Source organism: Aquarana catesbeiana, linkage group LG10 (genome assembly GCF_042186555.1).
Source record: "Aquarana catesbeiana isolate 2022-GZ linkage group LG10, ASM4218655v1, whole genome shotgun sequence".
NCBI classification, from domain to species: Eukaryota; Metazoa; Chordata; class Amphibia; order Anura; family Ranidae; genus Aquarana; species Aquarana catesbeiana.
Window position 1 is genome coordinate 115,251,135 of NC_133333.1, and position 26,271 is coordinate 115,277,405.

Sequence of the window (26,271 nt, forward strand, 5' to 3'; positions counted from 1 at the left end):
CTGGGGAAAAAGAGTGCAATTGCACTTGCAAAATGCACAGGCTGTTTGCCTTTAGTAAATCAACCCCAATATGTAAGTTAATGCCGAAGTCCAAGTTTCCTTTCATTTTGAATAGTTTGAGCCAAGCTGGTACAAAATAACTATTTTCATAATTATGTTGTTTTGCTGCTGTCAGCAGTGTATCATGCTATAGTAGCATCAGCTACATACAGTATGCAGCGTTGTATTCCCAGGAGCATCATAGGTGTCTTCCTGTCTGCTGTTGAAGAAAAATAAAGTCGGGCTGACTGCTTCTCAGCCACTCAGGTGAAGCCCTATATATTTATGAATGAGTACAAGGCAGCTTCTGATTGGCCAAGGTGGAGAGGCGGTTGGGTGACATCACCATTTTCACCCTGGCCAATCAGGGGAAGCCTTGTATTCATTCATAAAAATACAAGGTTTCACTCAGCACTCAGCTCAAATCATTTTTATTTTTTTTCTGGAAATAGTTTGTTTGGACCAGCTTGGCCCAAAAAAATTATTTAAGGTGAACGGAAACCTGAATTCTAAGAGTTGTGATTAATCACAGTATATGTATTGTAGAAGTTCTAAAGCTGCAAGCAGTAAACCTCAAGTTTAAGGTCTGTGGTCCTTAAGCCCTTCCCGCCGACCGTACGCAGATATGCGTACTCGGCTTTCCGGGGTTATACCGGGATGATGCCCGCAGCTGCAGGCATCATCCCGGTACCGTTGTTTACAGCGGGCGATCGGCTACCCGTGTATAACAACCGATGCGGCTAAAAGCTGCTCAGTTGTTATACCGGAGGAGCGGGAGGGGACATCCCCCCCTCCCGCCGCCTCCCGCCACTGTTACCGGGCCTGCCGTGCGATCGGGAGGCCCGGTGTCCAATCGGGAACCTTCGGCGGCTGGGGGCGGGCTGGAACGAAGCTGTGAGCGGCTTCGTTCCAGCCTTCTTGTTGTAAACGCGCAAGCGATGTCATGACGTCACTTCCCGTTTACTCGGCTGCCAATGGCGCCGAATTAAAAAAAGTACACAGTATTCAGAATCGCTGTTTTCGGCGATCTGAATACTTTGAAGTGTTAAGGAGGGATCGGGGGTCTTTTAGACCCCCGATCCCTCCATAAAGAGTACCTGTCACCACCTATTACTGTCACAAGGGATGTTTACATTCCTTGTGACAGCAATAAAAGTAAAAAAAAAAAAATTTTTTTTAAACACAATTTATAAAGTAAAAAAATAAATAAAATAAATAAATAAATAAAAAAAAATTTTTTAAAGTGCCCCTGACCCGCGAGCTCGCGCAGTGAAGAAAACGCATACGGAAGTCGCACCCGCATATGTAAACGGTGTTCAAACCACACATGTGAGGTATCGCCGCGATTGTCAGAGCAAGAGCAATAATTCTAGCCCTAGACCTCCTCTGTAGCTCAAACCTGATAACCGTAAAACATTTTTAAAGCATCGCCTATGGAAATTCATAGGTACCGTAGTTTGTCGCCATTCCACGAGTGTGTGCAATTATAAAGGGTGACATGTTTGGTATCTATTTACTCGGTGTAACATCATCTTTCACATTATACAAAAAAATTGGGGTAACTTTACTGTTTGGATTTTTTAAAATTCATGAAAGTGTCCCTTTTCCAAAAATTTGCGTTTAAAACACCGCTGCACAAATACCGTGTGATAAAAAATATTGCAACAATGGCCATTTTATTCTCTAGATTCTCTGCTAAAAAAAATATATATAATGTTTGGGAACTCTAAGTAATTTTCTAGCAAAAATTACGGATTTTAACTTGTAAACACCAAATTTCAAAAATAGGCTTAGTCATGAAAGGGTTACGTTTTACCTTGTACGTGAATGATATAGATTTTGGTATTAAAGACATACGGTAATTTCTTTGTTGGCAGATGACACATAGTCAATGCATTTAAGAGAGTTAAGTCCTTGCAAGATACTTTTAACTTATAAGTTGACTGAGTGCTGATTAATTGGTTTAGTTTAATGTGGATAAAGGTAAAGCTTTGTACTTGGGGGCTAAATGATGCATCTATCTTACATTTCATGGGGAGTAAAGCTGAGTGAATTAAGGATCTGTGTGTCCTGGTAGATCATAGACTCGGTAACGATAAACAATGCCAACGGTCAGTTTCTAAAGGGAGTGTTTTACAATTTTGATAGTAGCAGAAGGTACAACTGGCAAGATTTCAAATAATGACAAGTAAATTAGGAACATGGATGACCTCAGCTGTAAGGAAAGAACAGCATCCCCCAAATAATTAACCCCTTTGAAGAGATTATTAAAGGGCTCAATGATCACCCTGTATTAATTTATAAATGGTCCATATAGAACATTTTGAAGAAAGTTGTTGACGTAAAGGTGACCGAAAAAGACAACAAGAGGAAAGTTGTTGGCGTAAAGGTGACCGCAAAAGATATGAGAGCACTCTTTTTTTGACTGGTGGAAAGAATTCGAACCTTCACTATTGGAAGGGATTTTTACTGAGAGAGCTATGGAAATGTGGAATAGTCTTCCATAAGAACTGGCTCTAGATGACTTGAATGTAATAGGGAAAAAAAAAGTACTTGAAGTGCTTCTAAAATCACAAAATATAAACAGCTACCAATATTTATATGCAATTACATCATAGAATTTTAATTCAGGGAATAGCTGGAGATCTTTGTTGAACTATAGGCGCCCTTCACATTTTTAACCTCCCTGGCGGTATGATTATTTTGGATTTTAGGGGCTGAAAGCGGTACAATTATTTTGCATGGAAATTTGGCGTTTTATATTGTAGGCCTGTAATTCTTAACAATAACACACTTAAATCTGTCCAGACAACAGTCTAGTAGATATCCCGGGTATGATGAAGTTTGAAACACAAAAACATAAATTATAATATAATGAATAAATATAAATAATTTAAAAAAATTATAATATAATATTAATAAAATTAATTTCTCCATAAATCACTATCGCTCAATTCTGCAAGTGTTCTAATTTAATATCGCTGTTTTCTAGCTGGTCTAAAGCCACTTTTGACGTAAAGGGACACTTTTTGGTTGCTATGGACAATCTCCAGTTTCCAGGCAGAAAGAATAGTATATATAACATAAAACTGCATGCAGGGCATGGGCCAAAGCACTGGGGACAAAAGGGAAGTGAAATGATTTCATACAGTACTGTAATCTGTAAGATTACAGTACTGTATGTGTTATGATTTTTACAATTTTTTGAATTTGCCGCCAGGCTCCGCCCCCGTGCGTTGCGACGCTCGCAGGGAACGGAGCCTGGCATGGAGAGGCTTCGGAGGAGACAGAGCCCACGGACACTGCGGGGGACATCGCAGGATCCTGGGGACAAGGTAAGTAAGGCGGCACCAGCAATGTAATCCCGAGTGTGGCTCGGGGTTACCGCTAATGGGACTGAATTTTAACCCCGAGCCATACTCGGGAAAACTGTCAGGGAGGCTACGATGCATTTTGTTGAACTCTACAAGCAAACTTTACACCTTTGAGTGTGCAATTTAGTGCGCCTAAAACAAGACCCGACCCTTCTTGGCAGCACAGGGCACCACACAGTCATATTTTGCAGTAGGCTTCAGTGCAGGTCCTGGCCTAAAGAGCAATTTAGAAACATCCTTTCTAAGGGAATTTTGCTTTCCACTTTATTCATTATGGATTAAATGTTTTGAGGAAGCAAATAATGTTTTCTTTAGTTCAATGGACACTTGTTTTTTCAAGTTATGTACACTAACAGTAAGGAAAACACAGCTAAGGCTTTTTACTGGAAATCTACAGTGCCTGGAAAAAGTATTCATACCCTTGAAATGTTCCACATTTAGTCACGTTACAACCAAAAAAAGTAAATGTAATTTATTGGGATTTTATGTGATAGACCAACACAAAGTGGCACATCATTGGAAGGAAAATTCTAAATGTTTTTCATTTTTTTACAAATATATATGTGAAAAGTGTGGCGTGCATTTGTATTCAGCCCTCCTGAGTCAATACTTTGTAGAACCACCTTTCACTGCAATTACAGCTGCAAGTCTTTTTGGGTATGTTTCTACCAGCTTTGCACATCTAGAGAGCGACATTTTGCCCATTCATCTTTGCAAAATAGCTCAAGCTCTGTCAGATTGGATGGAGAGCATCTGTGAACGTCAATTTTCAAATCATGCACAGATTCTCAATTGGATTTAGGTCTGGACTTTGACTGGGCCATTCTAACACATGAATGTGCTAAACCTTTCCATTGTAGCTTTGGCTGTATGTTTAGAGTCGTTGTCCTGTTGGAAGGTGAACCTCCGGCCCAGTTTTAAGTCTTTTGCAGACTCTTAACAGGTTTTCTTCTAAGATTGCCCTGATGGTGTGTTCAGGGGGATGTGCAGTGTTTGTTTTCCTGCCACATATATTGTTTTGCTTTTAGGCCAAAAAGTTAAATTTTGGTTTCATCTGACCACATTACCTTCTTCCACATGTTTACTGTGCCCCCCACATGGCTTCTCATAAACTACAAATGGGACTTTTTATGGTTTTTTTTCAACAATGGCTTTCTTCTTGCCACTGTTCCAAAAAGGCCAAATTTGTGGAGTCCATGACTAATAGTTGTCCCATCGACAGATTCTCCCACCTGAGCTGTGGATCTCTGCAGCTCCTCCAGAGTTACCATGGGCCTCTTGGCTGCTTCTCTGATGAATGCTCTCCTTGCCCTGCCTGTCAGTTTAGGTGGACGGCCATGTCTTGGTAAGTTAGCAGTTGTGCCGTACTCTTTCTATTTTTGGATGATGGATTGAACAGTTCTCCGTGAGATATTCAAGGCTTGGGATATTTTTTTTATAACCTAACCCTGCTTTATACTTCTCCACAACTTTATCACTGACCTGTCTGGTGTGTTCCTATGCTTTCATGATGCTGTTTGTTCACTAAGGTTCTCTAACAAACCTGTGAGGGCTTCAAAGAAAAGCTGTATTTATACTGAGATTAAATTACACACAGGTGGACTCTATTTACTAATTAGGTGACTTCTGAAGGCAATTGGTTCCACTACATTTTAGTAAGGGGTATCAGAGTAAAGGGGGCTGAATATATAAATGCACACCACACTTTTCAGATATTTATTTGTAAAAAATGTATACAACCATTTATCATTTTTTTCTACTCTGCAATTATGTGCCACTTCGTGTTGGTCTATCACATAAAATCCAAAATAGATTTACGTTTTTGGTTGTAACATGACAAAATGTAGAACATTTCAAGGGGTATGAATACTTTTTCAAGGCACTGTATGTATAGGCCAGCCCAAAGCTTACACCTAACAAAAAAGTACAACCCTGGCCAATAGTTTTGAGAATGACACACATATAAATTTTCACAAAGTCTGCTGCTTCAGTGTTTTTAAATCTTTTTGTCTGATGTTACTATGATATACTGAAGTATAAGCAAGCACTTCATAAGCGTCAAAGGCTTTTTATTGACAATTACATTAAGTTTATGCAAAGAGTCAATATCTGCAGTGTTGACCCTTCTTTTTCAAGACCTCTGGAATTCACCTTGGCATGCTGTCAAATAGCTTCTGGGCCACATCCTGACTGATGGCAGCCCATTCTTGCATAATCAATGACCAATGCTTGGAGTTTGTCAGAATTTGTGGGGTTTTTTTTGTTCACCTGCCTCTTGAGGATTGACCACAAGTTCTCAATGGGATTAAGGTCTGGGAAGTTTCCTGGCCATGGACCCCAAATTTAGATGTTTTGTTCCCAAAGCCACTAAATTATTACTTTTGCCTTATGGCACGATACTCCATCATGCTGGAAAAGGCATTGTTCGTCACCAAACTGTTCCTGGGTGGTTGGGAGAAGTTGCTCTCGGAGGATGTTTTTGTACCATACTTTATTCATGGCTGTTTTGTGAGTGAGCCCACTCCCTTGGTTGAGAAGCAGCCCCACACATGAATGGTCTCAGGATGCTTTACTAATTGCATGACACAGAACTGATGGTAGCACTCACCTTTTCCAGATGCCCCAAACAATCGGAAAGGGGATTCATAAGAGAAAATGACTTTACCCCAGTCCTCAGCAGTCCAATCCCTGAACCTTTTGCAAAATATCAGGTTGTCCCTGATATTTTAACAATATTAACATACAGCATATTTCATCGATCTGACTGTGATAATTTTAAAATAAGGATAAAATATGATTGGCTACTATAGGCACCATACACTTCATTACTGCCTTGTTAAAGTAAAAACTTTAATGCTATATTAAATATAGCATTAAAAAAATGTAAAACCAACGAATGACATTCACTGATTTAGGATGCGGAGAGACTCACAGCAGAGCACAGCACTGGACAGGGGAGCAGGAGCTTCCAAAGTTACTTTTTTCTATTAACCACTTCAGCCCCGGAACGATTTAGACCCCTAATGACCAAGACATTTTTAGTGATACAGCCAATGCTGTATCCTGGCCTAGGCCGACAAGGCCCAGGCCTAGGGCAGCACTTTGCAGGGGGTGCAGCACAGGAAGAGTCCCGCCAGCTTGTGCTACACTGTTAGTGTAGTGCCAGTCTCATGGGGCGGACTGGGCTGAGAGGCAAATTAGTCTAGCGCCACCATAAAGCAGCCGAACTGCTTCCGGTGTGCGGGCGGCCGGCATTCTGCAACTGTGGGGGGGGGGGGGGCCCTGCTTCTAATTTTGACTGTCCTATCATCCTGGAACACAAACCTTCCTCACTGTGCTATATGTTTTCTGCTGCACCATTGGCATGGTTATATCTTCTTAGTCCTCTCCATAAAATAATCACAAATTTGAGCTTAAAGTAGAACTATAGGCAACACTTTTTTTTTTCATTTTGGAAAGCATAAGGTAATAAAAAAAAGGAAAGTAATAAGGTAATAAAGGGGTTAATATTTTTTACCATCCCTGTCCCATTGCAGAGATTTCCCTTCACTTCCTGCTCCATAGCCAAACAGGAAGTGAGAGGAAATCTATGCAAATTAAGGGAATCCATTGCCCCCCCCCGGCCCTCAGAAGTGTCCCCACTCGAAAATTTCAGGGCGGGTCTTAAACAGCAAGGGGTGTGGCCTTGACAGGAAGGGGTGGGTCATATTTAAATTAGGGGGTGCACGCATTTAGTCAGGCCTAGGGCAGCACAAAACCTAAATACACTAAATACACTACTGGATACAGCACTGCATTACCTTAACTGACAATTACGTGGGCGTGTAACGCTGTACCCAAATAAAATTGATGTCCTTTTTTCCCACAAATAGTGCTTTTTTTTGGTGGTATTTGATCTCCTCTGTGGTTTTTATTTTTTGTGCTGTATTTTTTACTTTCTGCTATAATACATCCCAAAAAAAAGTCTTCATAAATTTAGGCTAATATGTATTTTGGTACATATTTTGGGTATAAAAATCCCAACAAGCGTGTATTGATTGGTATGCGCAAAAGTTATAGCATTTACAAACTGCAACTACTGCAACTCCATCCTCATTGGCTTACCTCTACAGAGTCTATCCCCGCTTCAATCCATCATGAATGCTGCTGCCAGACTCATCCACCTTACCAATCGCTCTGTGTCTGCTACTCCTCTCTGTCAATCCCTCCACTGGCTTACGCTCACCCAACAAATGAAATTCAAAATACTAACAACTACTTGCAAAGCCACCCACAACTCTGCCCCCAACTACATCACTGACTTAGTCTCAAAATACCAACCTAATCGCTCTCTTCGTTCTTCTCAAGACCTCCTGCTCGCTAACTCCCTCATCACCTCCTCCCATGCTCGCCTCCAGGACTTTTCCAGAGCCTCTCCAATCCTATGGAACTCCTTACCCCAATCTGTCCAATTATCTCCTACTCTATTAGCTTTTTGACGATCCCTGAAAACCCTCCTCTTCAGAGAAGCCTATCCTACCCACACCTAAAAACTGTATTTTCACTTTCTCCATCTGATCATCCCCCACAGCTATTACCTTTTTGTTCCACTTGACCCTCCCTTCTAGATTGTAAGCTCTAATGAGCAGGGCCCTCTGATCCCTCCTGTATTGAATTGTATTGTAACAGTACTGTCTGCCCCCATGTTGTAAAGCGCTGCGCAAAATGTTGGCGCTATATAAATCCTGTATATTAATAATAATAATGTGATAGATTTATGGACTTTTTATTTTTTTAAATGTTTTTACTAGTGATGGCAGCGATTTTTAGCAGGACTGCGACATTGCGGCGGACAAATCTGACCCTAAGTGACACTTTTTGGGGACCAGTGACACCACAGCTGAAAAAAATGCACTGATCACTGTATAAATGACACTAGCAGGGAAGGGGTTAACATCAGGGGATGATCAAAGGGTTAAATGTGTGCCCTGCTGGTGTTTTCTAACTATGTAGGGGAAGTGCTGACAGGAAGAACACAGAGATTGTTGTTCCTGATTACAAGGAACAGAAAATCTCAGTGTACTTCCCTGACAGAATGGGGATCTGCCATGTTTACATAGATAGATCCCCATTCTGCCTCACTGTGAAGAGATCGAGGGTGGCCGGTGGACCACCATGCAGCGCGCACGCGCACAGTATCTTGTGCATGAAACCACGTACAGGTACATTGTTTCGCGCAATAGAGCCGCCCTGCCGCAATATATATGTGGTTGCCGGTCTTTAAGTGGTTAACAAGCTGGTGATAGGTATAGGTTTATGTGTTCCGAAGGATGTTGGCTCTAACTTGTCTTGCATACACACGGTCACACAAATGTTGTTGGAAATTCCGAACGTCAAGAACGTGGTGACGTACAACACGTACGACGAGCCAAGAAAAATGAAGTTCAATAGCCAGTGCGGCTCTTCTGCTTGATTTTGAGCATGCGTGGAATTTTGTGCGTCGGAATTGTGTATACATGTTCGGAATTTACGACAACGGATTTTGTTGTCGGAAAAATTTGAGATCCAGATCTCAAATTTTGCTTGTCTGAAATTCCGACGGAAAATGTCCGATGGAGCCTACACATGGTCAGAATTTCCGACAACAAGCTCCCATCGAACATTTGTTGTCGGAAAATCCGACTTTTCTATCTTTAATGCAATACTATCTTATCGATTCAAAAATTGCAAATCTGTGCTTCGTCCAAATCACTCATTGTTCTGGTTACTTTTTATATACAAAAATAAATTGGACCTAGCATCAGCTATATGTTGTTTCTTGCTAAAGTAGTTGTAAACTCCTAGTCATGATTTAAAGAAATTGATTACTATCTTTGATGGAAGTCCAAATGAGGCATTTTCCCTTTCTGCATTGGCTTTCTCCAGCCCAAAATTGCTTCTAAAACACCTGTTTGCTGGGAATGTTGGGCCCACTGTTGCTGGCTCTTTGGGTAGGGGCGGATAGTTGGTTGTGATGTTTTTGATGGTTGTGATGGCAGCATATCATTCTTCTAAGCAGTCTTGACTAGTGGATGCAGAAGTGGCCCACTGATTGAACCATCATTCTTACCTTTACACCATCAGCGTTCTCACCCTATACAAGGAAGTGATATTCAGGCAAGTTTTTGGCAGGATCAGCGGGTATGTATATAATATATATGTAATATAAAGTATGCTCAAACATTACGCCACATATTACGCCGTTACTGAGCACTTGTAATTGTGTGAGTGTTTTATAATAAATGTAATTTTTTTGCCCATACAAACATGCATGCTAGGTAACGTGCAAATGCAACCATTCCAGGTGGTTTTTACTTCTCCCACACATTGTAGGTCTCTTTCTTATAATGCCTTCCAATGATTTCCTCTTCAGAAAGATGGAGTCACATTCTAAGGCACTATCCATGGTCAGCATTTATATCATGGATGGGGATGTTGGCTCTGAAATTACACAATCGTGTACATTCTGGCTCCTGTGCATTTTTTATGCAGTGTTCACAAATGGCTGATTCAGCCCCCTGCTGCAGCCTTTTATCATGTGACTTAGTGTAGTGCAACCCCTAAGGAGCTGCAAGTAACTGGGATCCCCCACCCTACACAGCCAGGCACACCGAATTTGCACAGTCACTCCAGAGTCAGAAAAACGTCCATGACTTTGATTTTTTTGTTATAAATGAGGGATATGAACTTGGATAGGGATTGGAAATTGTGGGATGCCCACTTGACTTCAAACAGACTTCAGGGACAACTTCTCCTATATATGGCTCCTCCTCCTCCACCAGCATAATCTTGCTTGCAGAACCCAGCTATGTCACCCTGTAGTAGTTTTGTAGCAAAGGCCCATTACAGGCAGGGACTCGCAGCCCCCTATACTTGAGAACAGATAGGGTGACACAGCTCACACTTTCCCAGCACTTCCTCTCTGTGGTCACTGATCCCAGCACCACCTCTTCAACACTGCCAGCCCGCCTGGCTGCAGCTGCCCCTTTCACTATCTCTCCAGGCTAACTTCTTCCCACAGTCCGCTAGATTGACACTCTCTCCACAGTCCGCCAGCCTGACTCTCAGGAGATCTCCCAGACATGCTGACCTGCTCCCGCTGTCCTCTCACAACTCCAGCGGCCGAGCCCCAGACCCGAGGTCAACCCCCCCCAGACTAGGGGGCAATCTGCAAAGGCCTACGACAGCCTCATCAGCACTCCATCTCCATCTTCCACCTGACAGCCTCTGATGGCATGACTCATGCCTAATTATGAGGTGGCCTGCCCCCTGCCAGCCTATTTGCTGGGGATTGGCTGGGGCCCTCATAAGTATTACAAACAGCCCTTCCTAGCCTCCACCCACTACATCTGGAAGCTTCTCCAAGGTTCCAGAAAATAGGGGGAAGCGTCAGAATGAGTCTCTAATCCCTGACTCAGATTCAACCCAGACTTGGCCCTCAGCCAAGCCAATTTGCCTACTCTGACATCTAAACTATGTACACCTAGCACACTAGCTAGAGGGTGCTACACATGCTACGCTTTTATGATGTATCACAATATTTATTCATGCAAACGTTTAAAGATACTGAATGAATCGCTTTATGTTCAGTAAACCTTTTTCAGTGCCAGGCTATGAATTGTTTAGACTTGTATGTACATGCGAGTCAGTTTAAAGTGCATGGATTGATTTATAAAACATCTCTAGTCCTGTGAGAATTGAACTCTGCTTTGTTTCTGCTTTCCTCACTATCATGGCTTTGTTAAGTGACCTTTTTAAACGTTGCTGTTTGCTATGGCATTACATGAATATTATAAGATGCAGTATTTGCATGGTGTTAGAAACAGAATATTGTAGGTTGAACATAACGTATTATAGTATTTACAATAATTTTAAAGGCAATATTTCTGCTTTGTCTGTGGATTTTGTAATCACTTTCCAGCAGTGATCAGGTTAAGCACCATACAATTTTTTACAAGCCCTAGGTACACAAAACACTGGTTGCCAAATATGCCTGTACCCTCATTCAGAGAAGCACCCATTTAACAATACACGAAAACTAGAACTCCTACAGCGTAGTGATTACTATCAGAAATCTGTGCCTGTTTGTTGTGTGAATGTGCAGGAGCTTTGAAATGATGCCAGTAAAATTCATTGTTTGATAAATATTCATAACAGTCTCCTGTTTCTGGAGGATGTTTGCTGCTATCAGAACAGAAAATGCTGCTTCTTTTAAGATGGTCATACACAATAAGATTTTGATTGGACAGTTACACAAAATGTTCAAAAAAACAATGTCATAGGTAGGGCAGTCTAAACAGTCCTTTTAAAGGGAACATGTGGTATGTTGAACATATTTTTGTTATTTTAACTACATTTTAACAGTGGTTTTCATTAAAGGGTAACTCCACTTTTGTTGGGGAAAAAAATAGCAAATAAAGAAAAAATAATATAGTGTGTACAATTGCAATACAAGTCATATTGTAATGGAATGTTATTAAAAATGACCTTTACTTTTCAATCTGCACCTGCTGTCATTTTCTGTAAAATGCAATGCAATATGGCTACCTGGAGTTGTTCTGTACACAGAATGTGTACTGACTACTCCCTAGAAACATCATTTCCTGCTTGTGTGATTGGCTTACCAATTTTCCCAGAAATCTGCCTAAGATAAAAGTCAGATTTCAGGCATCCCCTGCAACAAAAATTTAATTTTTGGTGAGATACTTTCAATAGGAACACGTCTAAAGGCCCAGCAGCTTTCTTCATTAGTGCTCTGCAGCTGCCACAGCTGATTGATAATTATGAAACCACTCCAATTAGGCACAGGCAAACACACATGGATTTCTCCAGAATAACAAAAGGTTGGAATCTGCAACAAAGGTTGTTTTAATCCTTGCAGTGTACATAGATTAGGGGGAAATGTTTTTTTCGCAAAAAAAAGTGGAGTTACGCTTTAAAACATGAACTACTGGATATTAATAGTTGCATTTGCAGTCAGCAGGTGGAGCTCTAGGTTTCTTTTAACATGTTTAACAGGATGACCTTTAGCTGCTGTTTTGGGGACTGTGTTGACTATCTTTGTTTATCATGTTGAGACGCTTCTGAGACCATTCAGAACTATTTGGAAGGTGCATTTAATCTGCAGTTGATCTCCTCCTGACCTGCTTCAGGTGGTTTTGCATCCCGGTGGACTTGTATGGGAATGCAAATCCTGTTTGAAGCAAACAGAAGCATGGCAACACAGTTCCTTACTAATTTCAAGTTTCATCTCACATTTACACACACCCATGAGTCACTTTGACACATTCCTGAGTCAAAGTGACTCATCCCATTAGAGACACTCTGAATTGTAATTCTTGGGACTTTGAAATTCAATAAATGCAAGAACTCCTGTACTCCTGTCCATAGAGCTTTTACATGTAAAAAATACAATGTCTAAATGTATCTTCACCATTCCAGTACAAAGTCCTGAATTAGGTGCAACAGAGAAATACACAGTTCTTCAAGAAAGTCAATACATTGGAAACAGTTGTTGAATAAAGTCAATACATTGTAAACCATTCTTCAAGAAAGTCAATACATTGGAAACCAAGATGCTCATTGCAGTGTCATTAGTCTGATGAAGCTGTAGCACTCACCCCCGAAAGGGCCCGCTCATTTGCCCCAGGTTTCTTTCCCAGATTAGTGAGACAGCAGCCAGGCACACAGCAACAATCACTCTTCTGGCTCATTGAATAGTCTAGGGGTTGCCTTTTTTAAATGTATCGCTGAATAACTTGGATAGGGCATAGGGAGCTGTGGGATACTCTATGAATGCTGAGCAGCAATCTGAGGGCACTCTTCATTTTGTCACTACTTCTCAGGACAGTCCCTCTAGAAATGACTCAGAAAGTGTACAGCACTGAGACACTATCAGAAATATCCCAGGCCAAATCCAATAAAAATCTATTGAAACAGAAATATCCCAGGCCAGGCAAGCACCAGTACTGATACACAAGGGATGGTAGCAACAACAGTCACTAGGATCCTTCTCTCAGGTCTGTACGCACATCCCTGGATACTTGGATGCCTCCTTCCAATATCAGACAGACATTTCTGCAGTGAGTAGTTCAGACCGGATCATCAGTGAAATCCCTCACTTAACTTAACAGATATTCTTAGCAAAATAGGCCCCCCCCCCAGCTTTTCCACAGCTAAGACCTCCATGAGCACAGGTAGGATTTCAGCTGGGCTGCCTGGAAGGGCAGCAGCTCTTTAGGCTGCGAACGTCTCCTCCTGGACAAGAACAGGACAGCTCCAAACCCCAGACTATTTAGGTACTCCCCCAGCCATCTTTTGGGCACACGCCCCCAGGAATTGGTTGAAACAACATAAATATTCAGGCTGCTGCTTTGCCTTCCCAGCCCACTACATTCTGGAATCTTCAGGAAGGCAGGGGAAAGCAAACTTCAACTAGTGCAGCCAAGAACAGCCTCATCACGAACTGCTCCACTGATTACAGTGGAGGCAAAACAAACTAAGCCTAGCCATACATTATACAATTCTCATTATACAATTTTCCTTTAGATTTACCAAAACCATATAATATGAGGTCAAACCTAAACACTTTCAATTTGTATGCAATCAGGCAGGCCCTTGCATTATATAGTTGTAGGTAAATCTAAAGGAAATTGAGTAAGAAATTGCCTAATGTATGGCCAGCCTAACTTTACCTAGCCTTCCTAGAAACTTACCTAGGAGGGTTCTACAAATGAATGAGTGCTCAAATTTGAAGACTGGTAGACGATCTAAAATCTGGATGGGTCAGTGCAATTTTCCTTTGTCCTTAAAGAGGATCTGTCTTTGGGGAGAGGGGGAAAGTTATTTGAAGTTGGGGAGAGAAGAATTTGGTAAGCATGTTGCTTTACCTAGCACAGACAAAGCAGGGGTTCACTTTTATGTCATGCGAGTAGGAATAGGGCAGAATTTGAACAAACATATGGTGATACAATGAAATCAGTGGTAAGCAAATCATGAGACAGTCCACAATTTTCAATATTTTCTAAGAAACATTGTATCTTGAGCTCAATCCTTCATTGGAGTCCTCCCCTTTTAAATTTGCAGACTATTAGTACAAAAGGTTTTGGAGAGATGTCCCATTCATTAGATGAAGTTGATGTGGGTGACAACCCCAAATGCTGTGTGCTGCCTAGAAACCCCCCTGGCTTGAGCTCCAGGTGGTATATAAGGAATATTGCTCCTTTACTGATTACAGAAACACCAGTTTTTGTTCTCAGAATCCTTTCATCAGATGTGAATTTTAGAGACTGGTTAGTAGACACAGCCCTTACAGACAAGCCTTAGGCAATATTCGCTCTGCATTTTGACACATTTACACATCATGCTTGGTCAAAGGTAAACTTTTGATTCCTAATTTGTGCATTGAAATTTTCTGTGTTCATTAAATAAATCATTTCAGACATAATTTTTGTACCATACATTTTTTAAATGTTTCTCTTTAATCTGTGCTCTATTTCAGTGTGTTGTTTAAACCATTTATGTCCTTCATGCACCACATTGCTACCTTTGACTTCTCCTCCTAGAATGTCTCATCCTGTCCCTAGACACCTGTCCTTTGGAATGATGTTGGCTTGTTATTGTCTCTTACTGGTGGTGGGATGCATTTTTCTTCCCCTTCTTTTTGCCCCTAGCTATGATATGCATTACTGATTTGTGTCCACCTAATGTACATTGTTTGTACCCACTTTAGGACCTCCTAGTATTCGGCCCATGAAGAATCTAACAGCAGTGGCTGGAAGAGACAGCTTCATTCACTGCCGAGTAATTGGGTACCCTTACTACTTCATCAGCTGGTACAAAGATTCTTTGCTGCTACCTGATAACCATAGACAGGTTGTGTTTGAGAACGGAACCCTAATGCTGAGCGATGTCCAGAAAGGCATGGATGAAGGAGAATATCTCTGCAGTGTTCTAATACAGCCCCAACTTTCTATCAGCCAAAGTGTCCACATCACAGTGAAAGGTCAGAGGGGCAGGGACACTTTTACTGGTTAATTTAGAGAGAATTTAAAGCGATATATAAAATGAAAACAAATACTTGTATCTAGAAATACATTGCATACTACTTTTTTTCCATATTATTCTGTACATTTACTGTTTTTTTTAATAGTATTTGAGAATTTATACATTTATTTGCTTTGTGATCTCTGAAAAGTAAGTGCAACTGTGGGCAGACTATAAAAAAATCAAGTATTAACCTAACAAGCAGTAAATGAACTTTAAAGAGACCTTGCCACCAACCTAATAAATTGCAGCAGAAGCACAGAAAAAGTGAGTATTCTAAATGCTTACTAGCACTGATTTCTGTAGCTGCAGATACAGTGGAGCACAATTCACAGAAGAAGTACTGAAGTCATTATCTCTGAAAAACTCAGTTCATCCTGTTGTCAGGGCTCTCAGGATCTGTGTTTATATTAGAGATTAGAAAGACTGTCTAGTCACTGCTGGGAGGTGGAAGCATGGTGAGATAAACTTTTGAGACAACAACTCAACAGATATCAGTGATGCAGTGAAATTTCAAGATGAGCTGCTCCACAGTCCCTGTAACTGCAGAGGTTGGTTAAAGAGGCTGCTCCATCCATTATTTATTGAACATCTAGAAATCCTAAAGTTTTCTTATGGTAACCTATGAGAATATTTAATCAGGCAGACTAAATTGAGGTGGGCTAAAATGTACCAGGAATCCCTCTCCTGCGACACTATGAAGTAAAGTAGAGCTGCTTTGAAGTGGTTGTAAACTAAAAAAAAAAAAAAATCTGCAAGACAAAGGCATAATGAGCTATTATGCATCGCATACTAACTCATTATGAAATGCTTACCTTAGATCGAAGCTGTGACCGGCAACATGTCTCCCGGAGTTATTTCCGGGTTCACGGGCTCCGGCGCTGTGATTGGGCGGAGCCGCGATGACATCAGTCCCGCACGGAAGCCGCTGGTCACGGCATGGCTCCTGAAGAAATGGCACGAACGGGCCGTTTCTTTAGTGCGCATGTGCTGATGACGTCGGCACATGCAGATACAGTGAATATCTCCTAAACTGTGCAGTACCTTATTATAGGCTTACCTGTAGGTAAAGTGGTGTAACAGGGTTTACAACCACTTTAAAAGAGAAGGTAGTTACAAGTCATCCAAAAAAAATGGGCAGAAATAATTTATGTATGCTGCATGAGCCAACTGCATCTAGAACCACTGGTTCATAGCACAGCCTAATATTACGAAGCAATTTTTCACAGAGCTTTCAAGTTTGTTGGCCATCATCGTTGCAGTGTACGAAGACCAGGGATTCAATGTAGTTGGGCTGAGATTGAGAGAAGTTGGCAATGACAGTCTACCGTTTTCTTATTACAAGTTTTCTTTAATAAAACTAGACTAAAAAGGAATATGCCAGGATAAAATAATGGAGCTTTTCATTGGTGTCATATTTTAGAACATACATGCTTCAAGGCTTTTATTCTTTATCTTTTTTTCACTAAACAGTGAGTCACTAACATCCAGTGATCATGTGTAAGCACAGCAAGTCAGCAGTGGCATTTCATTTATTATGACAGGTACTTTTTAACCCCCTCCCACACCCTCCTTGCTATCCTCTAACTGGGTCTTAACAGCCAGGATGGACTTTCCAAAAACATAATCACTGTAATTGGCTCCCACAGTGGTCATATGATCAAAAGCACATCCCACAGCTCTCAATTGCACACAGAGACTGAAAGCTGTCAGCACATAAAGCTTGGCGACCATAAATGCATATGAGCGATGTGTGGGCATTAAGGCCCACCTTCCCTGCTGTTGCACATATGCATTACATGGAGGATAAAAGGTTAAAGATGTTTCCCTGTCTATTATCTCTTAAACACCTACAAGTCCTGGAGTCTTACGGGAAAGTATTTAGTAATTTCCCTTCAGTTTTTTACCTTTCTTTTTACTTTATTTTTCTTCTTTAAAAAAACTGTTGAGTACAGTATGTGATACTTTTTTATTTGCACTCATTGCCACCATGTCCATTGAGCTGTGAGGACCTCTGTTGGTCAACGCAGGGTCGATGCAAAGATGCTGAATTTTTTTTTTCTATGTGCCCTGTTTACACTATACAGGTGCGTTGGGGTGCTTTGCATAAGAATGCAGTATCAGTTGACTTTCTTGCACAAGCTTTCAAAAGTTTCACGCACTTTTTCTGGTCAATGCACTGGGGTATCTTCAAACACTTGTCCAGAAAAATAAAAAATGGTAGTATGAATACAAAAAATCACATGCAATACTTAGCTGTTTAATTACCAAGGCACCAGTACAACCACAACCAGCTTATACATAATGAAATATACTTTTTTAATAAATACTTTAATTGGGAAAATGTGCATAAAACCAATATACTTACTAGAGTAAAAAAGGAAACATAATAGCTTACAGTATGCTTTGCAGATATATTAAAATCAGGGTCATTGGTTTAGTACAATGAGTTTTCTGCTCTTTAGCCTATTGAGGACAGATGAATACAGCGCTGCACTTCACTATAGTGTAATATAATTGAATAATTTCTGAAATTCTATATAGATTTATGCTGCTTCACACAAATCATATGGCTACATATGGTCCCACAGTGCACTTATTTCATCTTTCATGGTGTGCCCTCCTATGCTGCCTCCGCCTTATCCCTGATCTGTTTCTCTGACAAGGCCCAGCACAGGGACCCACTGTGTAAACACAGCGCATTAAGGCCCTGCCCTTTACTCAGATCCCCTGCTTGCTGTGTTTGTTGGCTTTTAAAAAATAATACATCCGTAGTGGTCTCCCAGATCTGCTGAAGACTTAAAAGCTGCTCCAGTGCATCAATTATTCAGAAGCACCCGGGGAGAGATCTTTCCTAATGAATAGAACTGTATGTGAGAGGTAGACTGAGATTGTGCACAGCTCCCTGTGTGTATGTCTGCACAGCTTCTCTCGTGCTTATGCTCAGTGGTGTGCATGTACTGTACTAATATTACAGGAACAAACTTAAAGACCACACAACTCACCACGTTTATTTATATGATTACTTAAGAAACAAATCAGCTTACATTCATATTTCAATCTGACCAAGGAGAACAGCCCCCGTCTACTTCTTAATGTGATCTCAGCAATAATGTAATTTAAAGTGTAGACCTCTAACCCTTCTTTTAGGTGACCTGTGAATTTTCTGATATAATCGGTCACATGCTTTCAATGAGGTATGGGTATAAAAGTCCCCAAAAACTGAAGGCAGATATCCCTTTTTATGCGGCTTTCTTTCCCATACCTGATTATTGCATCAACACCTACCAACGAAGTCTTGAAATGAGCCAACATTGTGTATGTGAACATCAAACATATGGAGACAGTTATATTCTCCACAAGCCTTCATCCAAGTTGCAGACTACATTAGAGTCTAGAAAAACCTCTACAGAGATGGCCTTTTTTTGTGGGACTTTTTTCCCTGATTAGCATACCAGCACCTACCACCCAGAGGGTCAAGGTCCTGGCCCTCCTTTAACATTGTTTGTGACCATCAACATTCTCCGCAAGCCTTTATCCAAGTTGCAGACCACGTTGGTCTACCACAACATCTACAGTAACTACATCTTGTTCCCCTTCTAACAGAAATGTATCCTTTGTAGGTTCTTCCTGCTTTTTGTTTTTCTTCTCTCCATTTTTTGGGGTACTATTTGAGTGATTTGAATGGTTCATAAACAATCATCTTTTTTCATAGATCCATTTCTCTGAATAAAACTTGTGATTTGCCCATGCAGTGCAAAGCAACAGGTTTACATTATTGGTGTTCCCACAAGCAGTACATACAGTACTTGCATTCCTTTCCTTCTGCCGTGATGGGAATGAAAAGAAGTATCCAAATACTTCATACTTCTTTGTATGGGGGAGCATGTGACTTCTCCCACACATAGTGCTTAGTAACTGGCTGCTCAGGCACCAAATCCTTCTCACATGAGGCAGGGATGAGTCCACATATTTTTTTACTTGGCTTCCAAGGAGCAACCAGGCAGAACAGTAGGAAGCAACGGGAAATATGCATAGCACCTGGAGTCCGTGTTTGAGTGAACCTTTTGCCTTGCCTTTCATGGGCAAAATACAACCTTCACTTTTCAGGGCAAATGACTTAAAGCAGACTTTGCACTAAACATGCTCCATTTATTTTCTTTGCTTCTCCAACATGGAAAGATTTTGGCGACTTGGCATTCCAAGTCGCCACTGGGGGTAAGATAAGTATATTAACTTTATGTCCTACGGGGGTTTTTTTGTTTTTTTATGTACTGCAGCTTTTTGGCATAGGTGCAAAGTTATGAAGTGGACCTTCAAGGTCCACATAAAACAAACAAGATCCATGATGGTAAAAGTATATAGCGCCTTCTATTTAAAATAGTAGAGCCTATTTTTTTAGTACAAATCGCTCATTGCTAATCTGCAGTATATACAGTATTGGACTAGTAAAAAAAATAAATTATCAATATTACCAGATATGTAACACCATAAAAAGAGGACCACTCCAAGTTATTGTGATTGCACTACCTGGTGACTTCAAGCTCTGAGTATGGTGCCTCTGCTCCAAACTGAGTCCACCAAATTCAACGATACAGACATCCAACAAGAGAGAACAGAGTCACACACATATCAGCCTAGTGATATTAGATATGGAAGATTGGCCTCAGCTAGTCCCCTCCCATAGGCCATGCCCTCTGACGTGTTTCACCCTCCCATGGGCTTAATAGTAGTGGAATTATGTCAGAGAGGTATGAACTATGGGAGGAGACTAGCTGAGGTTGATGTTCTATGTTTGTACTGTCAGACAGGCATCTTAATATTTACCTGCTTGTAATAACAACGTACCGACACAAAAATATATATGTATAGATATCTGTCTAAGGACTAACAGTTTTTGATGTTAGCTTCTTTATTTTTTATATTTCAGTGCCCCCACTTATTCAGCCATTTGAGTTTCCCCCTGCCTCCATTGGACAGCTACTGTATATCCCATGTGTGGTGTCATCTGGAGATATGCCAATTCGCATCACTTGGCGCAAGGACGGACAAGTTATTGTCTCTGGATCTGGCATCACCATTGAGACCAAGGAATTCATGAGCTCCCTGCAGATCTCCAGTGTGTCTCTCAAGCACAACGGAAACTACACTTGTATAGCAAGTAATGATGCAGCCACAGTAAGCCGGGAGAGACAGCTAATTGTACGAGGTAAGATGAGGCCACCAGAGTGGATAACTTATTTACAGTTGTATGTAATGAGTCTTATATGTGTGATGTTGGCTGGTATTAAGATCCATATATTTGTCTGTTGAGCTTCATTTGTCAATCCATGATGTTCAAACCGATATTACAAGTTTGTACTCATAAGTGTTTGACATTGTTTGAAGTTCTGCTACATATGCTTGTTCCTTAACTGTATTTTGTTATGGATATAATCCCCCTTACTAGTTACACTTTTTATTGTTGTGGACACCCCGAAATACATCATAGATACTTTTCGCAGCTTAAAATGAGCCAAAACTGTGGCTATCAACAAAATAGGGGCACATAGGTGGGGTTAATTTACATTTTCCTCTGCTTATTTAATGAATCATGTTTGTAGATGTTGCCCATTAACAGATTTAATTTTACATAAATGAATAACAGGGAAAATGGTTAATAATAACTAGTGAATGTGAGCCACCAAATATACGCTTATGTAGTCATAAGTTTGTGGATATCTGACCCTCACACTTATAGTACCTATATGGCCAATAGTATGTGAACACCCCTCTAAACGATTGAATCCAGGTGTTTCCAGCAAAGGATTCCATAAATGCTAAAGCATACAAGGATATTTTAGACAATTATGTGTTTCCGACCTTGTGGCAACAGTTTGGGGTAGGCCCTTTTTCCAGCATGACTGTACCCCTTTTCACTTAGCTAGTTCTGTAACAACATAGTATGATGAGTTTGGTGTGAAGAAACTTGAATGGCCTACACAGAGCCCTGACCCCAACCTTACTTAAAAGCTTTGGGATGAACTGGAATGCCAGTTGCAAGGCAGGTCTTCTTGTGAAACATCAGTACATGGCCTTACAAATGCTTTTTTGGCTAATTGGGAACAATTTCTGACAGACAGGCTAACATCTTGTAAAAAGAATTCCCATTGTTTTTAATCTTGGACACTAATAAATAAATAAGGAAAACCTATACAATACCAGTATACAGTATATTTCCATTAGAGACTTAATAAACTCACAGAACTATGGCTTCTTCCACCCAACCACCCTTTCATCAGTCAAGGTTTAGTTATATTTTGGAATCCCTTTTTCCCTATATAGACGTGGGCTTTTGTGTTGTATTCCTGTTGCTTTCCTAGGTATTTTTTCATTAGTGCTGCCATAACAATGTTCATGGCTTAAAAAATATTTTCATTTTGTAATGAATGGTCATAAAAAAGTAAAGTATTGTCATTTTCTGTATAAAAAGTATTTTTACATTTCATAAAGACAAAAAAAGCAACTTGTACAAGGAGATAAACTGAAACAGCATACTGGCATTAAATGGTTAAAATACCCTCTTGCTTGGAAGCTAGCATTTTAAGAGGCAGCTTCTAACAGGTTAATGGGCACTGTGGATTTAACGAGTTTTTAATGCTGTCTGTTGATGTAAGCATGAATACGTAATGAGTTTGTGATTCAATGCTGCATGTTGATGTAATCATGAATATATAATGAGTAGAAACACATACAGATAAATATTCAGTGGTCTGTGTTGCTCAGAATAAACAGTACAGGACAGATCTAGTACAAAATGAGGTGCATACCAGGAAAGCTTTTGACAGAATGTAGGGACAATAAGGTGCAATGCTCAGTCCACAAAGTCTTGAGGGAGATGTGCTGGATGGAAGTAAGGTGCAGTACTCGGTTGCTTGCATCTTTCATGACACTGGTGTATTGGGCAGAAAGTTTGATAAGGGGAGGCAGGGTCATTTAAGATCTAGGGAAGGGGGTTTTCGTTTGACCAGAAGAGAAAGGGGCTGTGCCGGGTTCATCTTGCAAATCAGGCTCAGTTTGGAACTAAAACCTTGAGAGTAGTACTGGCACTTGAGATATACTTCTATAAATAAAGTAGGGAGCTGCAGTTCTCTGCATAATCTTTTTCAAAGTTGCTCATAGAGCAAGGCTCTGCAAAACGTAATGTGTTTGCGGTTCCGTAATATGCAAATCTAGAAATTTCTGCAGCTGTCTATAATGTTTTTATAGTAAATAATGCAGTGGTATAAGATCCTGTGAGGGAAATCAATGCTGTGCTTTCAAGACAATTTCAAAGAAAAATGTTCCGCAGTTTAAATGTGCAGCTGTAATGAAATGCATTATAAATACCCTGTTATTGAGATCTGCAGTAAAATGGATGCTGATCTTTTCCTTTCTGTCACAGTGCCCCCCAGATTCGTTGTGCAGCCTAACAATCAAGATGGAATTTATGGCAAAGCTGGAGTCCTGAATTGTTCAGTTGATGGCTATCCACCGCCAAAGGTGGTATGGAAACATGCTAAAGGTATATGCCTATCCTAAAATTATTTATGAGCAAAGCCATGCTTCTGAATACAAACTGTTTTGGTGTTCTGTGTATCAGTGATGACATGCGTTGTCTCGTATACTTTCTGAGAAAGAACTGCAGTATTAATCTGTTATGTGCTCTACCAGTTTGTGGATTGCAGCTCTTGCTTTGTCACGAATCATTAAATTTATGCTCTACTATTGTGGAAGTGCCCATCTCTTTTTATTCTAATCAGGCGTCTGCTCATTTCTCTCTCCCTAGGTAGTGGAAATCCTCAGCAGTACCACCCTGTGCCTCTCACAGGTCGAATCCAGATTTTGCCTAACAGTTCACTCCTAATACGTCATGTCCTGGAAGAGGACATTGGATACTATCTCTGCCAGGCCAGCAATGGAGTGGGCACTGATATCAGCAAGTCTATGTTCCTCACTGTGAAAAGTAAGAACAATAAGTAAGGTCTCTGTATTTTGGCCTCAGCTGTTCTTTGTATTTGATAAACAGAATGATCAGTTGGGATGTATTTTAATGTATTGATTGTATATTAGAACAATTTTTTAGTTAGAAGTAACAGAAACCATGCAGTTTGAAGATAGTGGTATGCAAAATTACTTTAGGAGACAAAAAACCAGGGGCGGTGCTAACATTAGGTAAACTAGGCAGCCACCTAGGGCGCACTGCTGCCTAGGGTGCCCAGCCACTGGTGTTCCTACTCTCTGCAGCAAGCAATTAACTCTCAACATCAGCAGGCAGCCGCCGTTCCGTTCGCACATAGGGGGTTATTTACAAAAGGCAAATCCACTTTGAACTGCAAGTGCACTTGAAAGTGCACTGAAAGCGCACTTGGAAGTGCAGTCGCTCTAAATCTAAGGGGTAGATCTGAAATGAGTGGAAGCTCTGCAGATTTTATCATACAATCATGTGTAAGCTAAAATGCTGTTTTTTATTTTCCTTGCATGTCCCCCTCGGATCTACAGCAACGTTGCTTCCAAGTGCGCTTTCAGTGCAAAGTTGATTTTTCTTTAGTAAATAACCCCCATAGTGTTAGAGGCACAGTGCCGGTGGAGGACTGTGTCTGTGTCCCGACTCCCGAATGAATGGAAGCAAGCAAACATTAATTGATGGGCTGCATTGATGGGTGCTGGTAGGCTGCATTGATGGGCGCTGGTAGGATGCATTTGATGGGCACTGGTGAGGCTGCATTTGATGGGCACTGGTGAGGCTGCATTAATGGGCACTGGTGAGGCTGCATTTGAGCACTGGTGGGCTGCATTTTATGGGCGCTTCATTAAAAAAGTACCAGCAAAAAAGGAAATTCCCCTAGTGGTGGACTTTAAAGGCACATGTAAAAGAGCGTAGAGAGAGTATGTAAAGTATGAACAAAAATGTATTGATTTGAAAGCATAGTAAAAACAACAAGCAAGAAATAAATCAAAAGAAATTTTTGTAAGGAATGCGCATCATGTTCTTATACACAGATATGATGTTGATACCAATATTCTTGCACCCGACGCGTTTCGGAGTTACTTAGCCTCCTTCCTCGGGGTGGATATCGGTTTACAGAAAATTCTATATTGAAAACAATATATTAACAAGAGACGGTAAGCATATAGGTCTATATAACCATAAAAGCATACATACAGGCTATACTTTTTCAATCTACCGTAATCAGGAATACGCTGGATAGACAGACAATGTCAGTGCCTTTGTTTTTAATTGTTCTGGAATACCAAGTCAGCCTACACAGTGCCAATGTAAGTAGGAATAAAATGAAAAAGTATAGCCTGTATGTATGCTTGTATGGTTATATAGACCTATATGCTTACCGTCTCTTGTTAATATATTGTTTTCAATATAGAATTTTCTGTAAACTGATATCCACCCCCGAGGAAGGAGGCTAAGTAACTCCGAAACGCGTCGGGTGCAAGAATATTGGTATCAACATCATATCTGTGTATAAGTACATGATGCACATTCCATACAAAAATTTCTTTTGATATATTTTTTGCTTGTTGTTTTTACTATGCTTTCAAATCAATACATTTTTGTTCATACTTTACATACTCTCTCTACGCTCTTTTACATGTGCCTTTAAAGTCCACCACTAGGGGAATTTCCTTTTTTGCTGGTACATTTAATTTTGGATGTGGCACACCTTTGCAGCTTACTGTCGATCTACAACTTTTACTTCATTAAAAAAGTGGGGTATACATGGGCAGGGCAAAGGGGGTGGAGTCAGGGGTGGAGCCAATGGGGGGCGACAAAATGAGGTTTCGCCTAGGGTGTCAGTGTGAAGATACAGTGGTTAACAAGTGTAGCAAAGGTCTTTCTAGCAGCTTGTCATTAAGCATGTAGATGTGGCAGGTGAGAAAGCCTCCTGCAGCGAGGGAGATGTTGTCGGCACTCCTTCAGCAGCAATTCATCTCCCATAGAAACGGGAGCAGATCTGCACTGCCAGGGCCCTCATCCTGTACATAGGTATGGCAGAGGAAGAGTCAAGTGAAGTGCATGCATGGATTCCATGCTGGGTGCATGGCGGGACCCCATACCACTATTGGGAGTGAGGTAGCGGTAATAAGCTGGACAGATGGAGAGGACAAGGGCTCTGCATGTCCCTCCTAATTGCACAAGTGACCGTGGTGTACAGTAACATCAGAAGACCTTATTAGGGATCAATCAGTTGTTCCAGCGAAGGTACCCCTGTGTAAGACAGTGTTACATAGTTACATAGTAGGTAGGTTGAATAAAGACAATAGTCCATCCAGGGGCGGATCCAGAGTCTAGTCTCGGGAGGGGCACTGCCAGAAAATATATTTTTTTGGGGTACATCTATCGGGGAAATGGCTGGTGTTGGCGCTTCAATCATCACGGCACCATGGTTGTTATGGTGTCAGGATGATTGAAGTGCATTATTACTATTATTACATTGTTATAAAAAATTAAATAGTTTAACTCACCATAATGCAGAATCAGTGGGAGCCCCGAGTGTGTCACTTGCCACGTCACCTGTCACCAGATGCATATTGTCACTTGCCATGTCACCTGCCACATGTTGCGGATTGTCACTTGCCACGTCACCTGTCACCAGATGCAGATTGTCACTTGCCACGTCGCCTGCCACATGTTGTGGATTGTCACTTGCCACGTCACCTGTCACCAGATGCAGATTGTCACTTGCCACGTCACCTGTCACCAGATGCAGATTGTCACTTGCCACGTCACCTGTCACCAGATGCAGATTGTCACTTGCCA

At 41.0% G+C, this 26,271-nt stretch overlaps 1 protein-coding gene across 3 annotated transcripts in view; it reads left to right on the forward strand.

Annotated features, from left to right (window-relative positions):
* DSCAML1 (DS cell adhesion molecule like 1) overlaps positions 1-26,271 on the forward strand; it is a 440,889-nt gene that overhangs the window by 332,156 nt on the left and 82,462 nt on the right. For 2 of the 3 annotated variants that reach the window (XM_073602485.1, XM_073602486.1), the window contains exons 8-11: positions 15,163-15,435; positions 20,407-20,685; positions 22,900-23,019; positions 23,284-23,460. In XM_073602485.1, the coding sequence (XP_073458586.1) occupies positions 15,163-15,435; positions 20,407-20,685; positions 22,900-23,019; positions 23,284-23,460 (849 nt within the window). Of the gene's footprint in view, positions 1-15,162; positions 15,436-20,406; positions 20,686-22,899; positions 23,020-23,283; positions 23,461-26,271 lie in introns of those variants that run through there. The other variant, XM_073602487.1, reaches the window with a different exon arrangement.